General features: G+C 39.0%; 1 protein-coding gene across 1 annotated transcript in view; it reads right to left on the reverse strand.

Annotated features, from left to right (window-relative positions):
* Positions 1 to 244: 244 nt before the first annotated feature.
* ST6GAL2 (ST6 beta-galactoside alpha-2,6-sialyltransferase 2) overlaps positions 245 to 7,489 on the reverse strand; it is a 74,924-nt gene continuing 67,679 nt past the window's right edge. The window contains exon 6 of the mRNA XM_006029071.3: positions 245 to 5,532. Coding sequence (XP_006029133.1) covers positions 5,264 to 5,532 — 269 coding nt within the window. The 3' untranslated portion in view covers positions 245 to 5,263. The remainder of the gene's footprint in view (positions 5,533 to 7,489) is intronic.

Here is a 7,489-nt window from a genome sequence, read left to right on the forward strand (position 1 = left end):
TCACATGGTATCCAAGTTCAGTTATTTTGTAGGTTTTCAGCATTTAATTATTTTTACTGGTTATCTGAAAGTCTCTCCCTCTGTTTCAGTCTAAGATACTTGTCCCTTCAATGGGTAAAACAAATCAGTAGCTTCCCTGTACCATATCATCTGCAACTTCATCCAATCAAGATCAAGCAAAGACTAGTACTCCTAAAAAAACGAAAACAAATGTTTTATTTACAGGAAAAGATCTGTACACTGTGCATACATAAAAATATACAAAATCAAAATAGAAAATATAAAAGTGTTAAAATGTATACAAACACTGTTTAAAAATGTGACTCCTGTAAAATCTCAAGCTTTAATTTGTTGAAGAGTACACATTCATTTAAAAAAATCATCATACAAAATAATTCTCAAAGCTGTTAAAAAAGTACAGTCTTCTATATTTGAATAGTTGAAGGACTACATTTCATAGAGAATGTGATGATAAGGATAAACGTAAGGCTTTCACAAAGCTGATATTTCAAGAACAAAAATGTGAATTTCATCACCAAGTCAAAGAGAAGAAATTCATGGTGTCATGATCCATTTAATTAAATAAACCTATGAGAGGCATGCCCAGACATGGGCTACTTTAAAGTCCAAACAGTTAAATCAGGTATCCACTTGCACTGGAGAGAGGATAACACTTGGGAAATATCTATATGTTTTCTAATGACATTTTAACACTCTGCAGAAATACCCACTTCAGAAAGCAAATATAGCATGTCCATGAATGGAGACCACGTGAAGAGAAGAAGCAGAAAGTGAAAGTGATTTACTTTCAGAGATCATGCATTTAACATACATTTTTATCAGATGTGTGAATTGGTGTCTACACAGCATTTCAGTTTGAGAGCATCACTGAAGAATAAAACAAAAATAACTAGGTATGCCCGGATCTACAAACAGCTTGAGCTCCTATTTAATAGTCTGTTTTTAGCCAGTTAAGCTAAATCTGTGCAACTCTTTTATGCAGAGACCCAGTATTATTTAATACTAAACCATTTCAGTCTTGCTCAATTGGCAAGAAATGGACTTGCAGAAAATCCAAAGGGAATTATTCATCTGAAAGGAAGTTTCCATGCCAGAGGGTTGTACTCATTAGTTTAACTTTTTGCTCAGAATGTAGACCAGACAAGAATGTGTAGTTCAGTGTAATTATATGTTGATGTCTCTACCAACACATACAAATTTGTAATACAGGTGTTACTTCATCAGCTTTAACAGAACATAATAGTATAAACTGGCACAATAGGGAAGAAAACAAAGGACTGCAGTCTAATCCAAAGGAATGACTGCTCACAGGTAATCCTTGAAATCGTATAAGGAATGGGACAGTGAAAATAATCTGTCCACCAAAAAAGATGGGGTGCAAAATGAGCCAACTTCCGCATTTTCTCAGAGATGAAAAGAAGAATACCTTGATTTAACTATCTAAAGGCTGAATGCATAAAATGATAGAGAGCACCACATGTTGAATAAACTGCAGGATTCACAGTGGAAAACAGAGCATACATAAAACAAATTAAGAAATTCGGCACATTTACCCATGCTGTTTGTTTTTAAGTACAACTCTTTCACCTCAGTCACACACCATCAGTGCACAGGAACAAGGCTTTTATAATTTTTGAAGGCAATTTCCCTATATAGCAATAAAAGCACCAAAACTTAGAAGATCTGGCTTTGCAACAAGTTTAACAAGGGGGATGAGGCTAACTTGGGTATTTACTTTATACAGACTATGCTCCAGAGAAACGTTTGCACAGGTCTTGGCCAGCAGGTCTCCCACTTACACCAAGCAGCAGTTATGGGCTACAAGATTTTGCCTTGAAATATTTAAGAAATATGACTTGGATGGGAAAATGCTTTATTTGTCACTATATATGCAACATACGTCACAGGTCACCATTGTTAAAAAAGATGTCCCATGTCTTCCATGAAACAAGTATGATTGAAACCAAAGAAGAGCATTCTTGAAGTGAGGGAAGACATGTGAGGTCTGTAATTCTTCAGTTCTCATAATTTTGCTCTTTGCTTCCCTCCCTATATCTCGTACAGCAGCAAGCTGGAAGCAAGCCCTCAGTCAGTAAATCGGGTTCAGCTGAACTTGCATTGAATATTTCAGTGTGATATAGGGGTTACAAGGAGAAAAATCTTTTTTGATTATCAAAATGGCTTGGGCAGAATAATGAAACATCACAGGAAGAACCACCTTGGGAGGACTAGGACCATATACATAACAACTGATGCTGGGGTCTTTTTTTTTTTGGAAGAGGCTGGTGTCTCAGCTTTTTAAGTACCTGTTATGGAAAGATACTGTAGCACCCATCCATACAGACAGTTCAATTGTGGAAGGAGAACTGAAGAATAAATGAGGTATGATAGAGTGGTGTATGAAAGACAAAGCATAGGTCACAGCTTAAGAAACTATGCGTTATCTGGGAAAAGTGAAGATTTCTTGCCATGTATATATACTTGGACAAGAAAATTTGCACTGGAGTGCTCACTACTACAGAATGAAGAGAGGTGTGTGTTGATCTAGGTTGAAAATAGACAAATACATTTTTTGAATACTTGTACCCACATGTGTGGTTGCATTTAAGCTGGTAGTGCTTCATTTATAATAGGAGCACTTGCATCTTTTTTTTTGTTTACAGACTATATCAGTGGTATATAAGATATACTTGGGATAATCTGTCACCTAGGTGTAACACAACACAGTTTTATTGTAGATAGTTAAATACTGCCTGGTTCATATTTTGGTTCCTGATGGAAGCAAGAATATTGGCTTTGCATGGGAAAATGTATCAGAGAATGGCATGCTATTTTGCAGACTCTGAGAAACTCCTGCATATAAGACTTTAGCTTACTCATTTGTAACAAGAAGGTCACCAACTCCATTTGTTACAAATGTACAGTAGGTAACGTAATCTGGACCCAGTATAAGCGAAGGAGAAACTCTCTGATAATCCAAACAGCTGTAATTCCAATTTGCCTGGACTAAAAAGGCCTGTACATTTTCAGAAGCTGAATCAAAAATAAGGGAGAAATAAAAATTGTTTTTGTTTTAATATTCAGGTTTCCCAGAAACACAGATGGGTTGTTGTTTATCTTTTGTTTTAAAAGGTGCTGTCAAATATGATATTATTTAAAAAAAAAAAAATCAATTTGTAAAGTATCTGGATAAAGTTAGTGAAAACTGCTTTTTGAATATATGACAAAATTATTTACAAACACACTAATCTGCTCCATGCAGGGCCTGCATTACACTATGAAGAGATCTGTACCTTCTGTCAGCTGAGAAGAATGAAGGCTGAGTTTCTGCAATAAATTCTTTCTGTACTTATGGTGGATGGGAAACTGCATGCCTTCAAGGAGGAGTCGGGCTTGTGTGGAAAGTATTATGGAATTCAGAAATTTATACTGATGTCACTACAGAAAATGAAATGACTAATAATATAAATTTTACCATTACCAGCTGTCTATTAAAGTGGCCCAAAGCCAAAGTATATGCAATATGCTTCCCCCCATTATTTTTTAATAGTGTTTCTAGCAGCCAGTCACCTTTTGCTGACTGAATATTAGGAAATGTACACTATCTTGTACATCATCATTTTTCGCTGCATTTAGGTCACTAAGAAATCAAAAGCAAAGAACAGTATTCAGTCCAAAACTGAGGTCTTGCCAGGGAAAATATGTTTGAAATGCATTAACATTCAGGTGGATTTTTAGACGTGCCTTAGAGAATATTTGTGCTGAATTTTAAAAAGGAAAATTATCAGATTGTCTGAATGTGCAAGCCACAATAAGTTTTTTTTTTTGCAGGCGTTACAGTTCTTCTGCATGATATGGTCTTCATAACTTTAGATTGAAAAAAAAAATCTCTCTCAAAAAATCTCTTACTGCTTTTTCAAAAGCAATAAGTGAACGGGACTCGACTTGCAACAAAATATCCCACTTGTAAATCCTGAAATCTCCCCACTCAAAATTCTTATCATCATCCAAAAGGCAGTTCTACATTTCTGAATGACATCTTCATTAACAGCAGAATGTCTGTGTGTATACACATAAGGTAAGCTCTCTTATGGAGTTTATACACATGCCCTGGGAGGCAGGGGGATGCTTTAATAGTGTAGCTCCTAGAGCCACGCTAATTAAAAGCGCCTGGAGTGTCACATGTATCAGTGTCCCCAGGCTGAAAAATGGCAGCAGGATACTTTGAACTAAAGCTCATTAGACGATTAAATCAAATCTGCTCCGACGCACTGGAATTACAGCCTCCCTGCACGTGTATAGGAGCCCTTAGTTTCACAGGGCTTTATGTTCTACACACATATACCAAGGCAGAAGTCATTCCTGTGCAAAAGGGCCCATGAACCAGGTAGGCTTGTCGTTGCCCACCGGCTAGCAGTCTGCACAGGTGAATTTCATCCCTAGTAGATGCAGAATACGTCTCTTTCTGAAGGAAAAAAAGAGATTCTTTTGTCTTCATCCTTTGCCAAGTCAGCATAACTGCCTGACATGAAAGATAAGTGCAGCAGTATGGTACCCATTTAAATAGCCTGGCTAAGTGTACAGCAATATACATTTAAACTTGAGTAAATATCAATCACTAACTTCTGGTTACAGGAACTCTTTGATTAAAATGGAAAGCTCTTGGGTCCCATTCTCATTTGCGAGGGTCTCATCACACCACACATTAACACCTACTTTAAAGTCCCATAAAATGCCAGAAGGATGTAAATGGGATTCTGTAAATTAAATCAAGTTCTATCAACTGAATGCCCAGTTCAAAGCCATGATCATTTTACTTGAAATAAAGTGAATATCCCTTAGAACTGGGAGGAATCTCTCCTCTCCAGCTGACAGCTCTTTTTATGAACCATACAAGCTGGTTCACAATATTAACTTTAACTATTAAATAAATGCATTACAAAGTTGCAATCTAGAAACCACTGACATTTTCTGACAGGTCACACCCACAACAATACATTATCTCTCTGCCTAACTGTGACTTTGCATCTTTCATATGCTAAGGTTTTTGTCCCCCTCTAACTATTTGCAAAGCAGTAATAAATACTCAGGCTTAGGAAGTAAATAATTCTCATGCCTGCTACTTAATTACAGTTTATAGACCCAAGACTAGATTGGTCTAAGATACATTTTCAAGTATTCTCTTCTTGTTCGTAGAATGACAGTAGTACCCTATTGCACATTGTTTCTGAAAGATTCTCTTCTACAAGTGTAGGAAGTGGTTCTGTTCAGGGCACTTTACAGACCTGAATCCTGGCAGAACTACTTTCCCTTTCCGGTACAGATCGTCTTGCAAACCTTTGTTCATTCTCTGCACCAGCAACTTTTCATACAGTAGTGGATGATAAGCCCCCAAGGTACAAGCAGCATCATAGTACAGTTCGTGATAGTGACAAAGGTCAGTCTGTCGGACTGAAGGAATGTATTCATACACGTGCACTTCATCACACATGGACATCATGATGAGGATCCCTGAAATGAAATGTAAAATAAACATGAACATATTTAATCTCTTAGAATATTTTCCCAGCACATCAAGTGATCTACTTCCTTTACCACTTTTTCTTTGCTTTCATTGTTCTTAGTTTAAAATATCTGACATTAGCATAAATTAATTTAATAGACCAATTTTTGTTTTATGCTATTATATAAAAAGAATGTGCTGTCTTACAAAACTTCAAACCTCTTCTAGCTGATGGCGGCCTAGAAATTAGGTCTACCACTCCCAGATCAACTGCCCTAACTCCTAGACCAGGGGTGCTCAACCTCTAGTCCGTGGGCCAAATGCAGCTTGCTGAGATATTGGTATCCAGCTTGGAGGGCTACTCACAAATCAGGAAATTTGGCAGCAGAGGAGCAGTGGCCATAATTATGGCCACCCTCCACTGCTGCCAAATTCCCCAAACTCAAAATCTGCAGCTGGATGAGGCCGAGCCATGTCCCTCCCGTCGGGCTGAATGGGACAAGTGCTGGCATTTTGTGAAACCAAACAGCCCCCATGAAAGAATCTTAAGGCACCCCAGGATGCAATAGCACCCTGATTGAAAATCAGCAGATTAAGAGAAGGGAAGAGGGATATTTCTGTTTTATGTACTCTCAGAAATGTGTCTAAAGATTATTTAATATTTTAGAAGACATTTTCTTAAGAAGCAAGTTTTAGAAAAATTCAAGGTAGCTATAACTAATAAATGTACCATATTTCCATTAATTTATGAGAATACTGCCACTATGGCAGGCCACCATTCAAGACAATGCTATTTAGTGTGGCAAGCCAGAACGTACTTTGCTTTTCCCATCAAAAAGTTTGCAATTTGAAACTCAAGGGAGTTAAATCATAGGAAATCAGGGTTGGAAGGGACCTTAAGAGGTCATCTAGTCCAGCATTTCCCAACCTTTTTCACCCCACGGCACACTTGCCTAAGGAGCTGGGGGGTGGCACACGGCCAGCCGGATGCTGATGGGGAAGGGGGAGCATGTGGCCAGCCAGCTGGCATTCTGGGCTGGAGTCAAGCCCCCCCGCCTGTCTGTGTTGGCAACAGCAGCAGGCAGGGGGCATGGCTCCAGCCCAAAATCCTGTGGCACACCTAGACATGCCTGATGGCACACCAGTTGGGAAATGATCTAGTCCAACCCCCTGCTCAAAGCAGGACCATCCCCAACTATAATACCATACTTAAAACAGAAAATGTTATTTTAATGTTTAAATATACAAAATAATGGCTTAATATTTCATTTGCAGCTTGAAAATGCCCATTTTTCATTGCTCATTAATTCAAAAGGGAACATTCACAGAAATTAGTTATTCATACACTCATAGAAGTTAGGGGCTGGAAGGGACCTCATGAGATTATCAGGTCCAGCCCCCCTGCTCTTAGACAGGAAAGAGAAGACTGCCGGGGTCGGATGACCCCAGCAAGGTGCAGGTCTAGTGATCTTTTGAAGATCTCCAGGGTAGGTGACTGTACCACCTCTGGGGGGAGTTTGTTTCAGACTCTAGACACGCAAACCATAAAGAAGTTTTTCTTTATGTCTACTCTGAAGCGATCTTCACTGTTTATGTCCATTATTCCTTGTCTTCACCTGGTGTGCCTTGGTGAACAGGTGCTCTCCCAGCCCCTGATGTTTGCTTCCCATATACTTATAAGCTGCCACCAAGTTCCCCCTAAGTCTTCTCTTCTCTAGGGTGAACAGTCCCATGTCCTTCAGCCTCTCCTTGAATGGCCTGTCCTCCAGACCTCTAATCAGACCCAGGGCACCCCAGGGTACTCAAGGAGCTGGCGAGCATCATAGCCCAGCCTCTAGCACTGATCTTTGAAAACTCTTGGCGCTCTGGTGTAGTGCCCGAAGACTGGAAGAAGGCCAATGTGGTGCCTATCTTCAAGAAAGGGAGGAAAGTGGATCCGGCTAACTATAGGCCCATCAGCCTGAC

Source organism: Alligator sinensis, unplaced genomic scaffold (genome assembly GCF_000455745.1).
Source record: "Alligator sinensis unplaced genomic scaffold, ASM45574v1 scaffold335_1, whole genome shotgun sequence".
NCBI classification, from domain to species: Eukaryota; Metazoa; Chordata; order Crocodylia; family Alligatoridae; genus Alligator; species Alligator sinensis.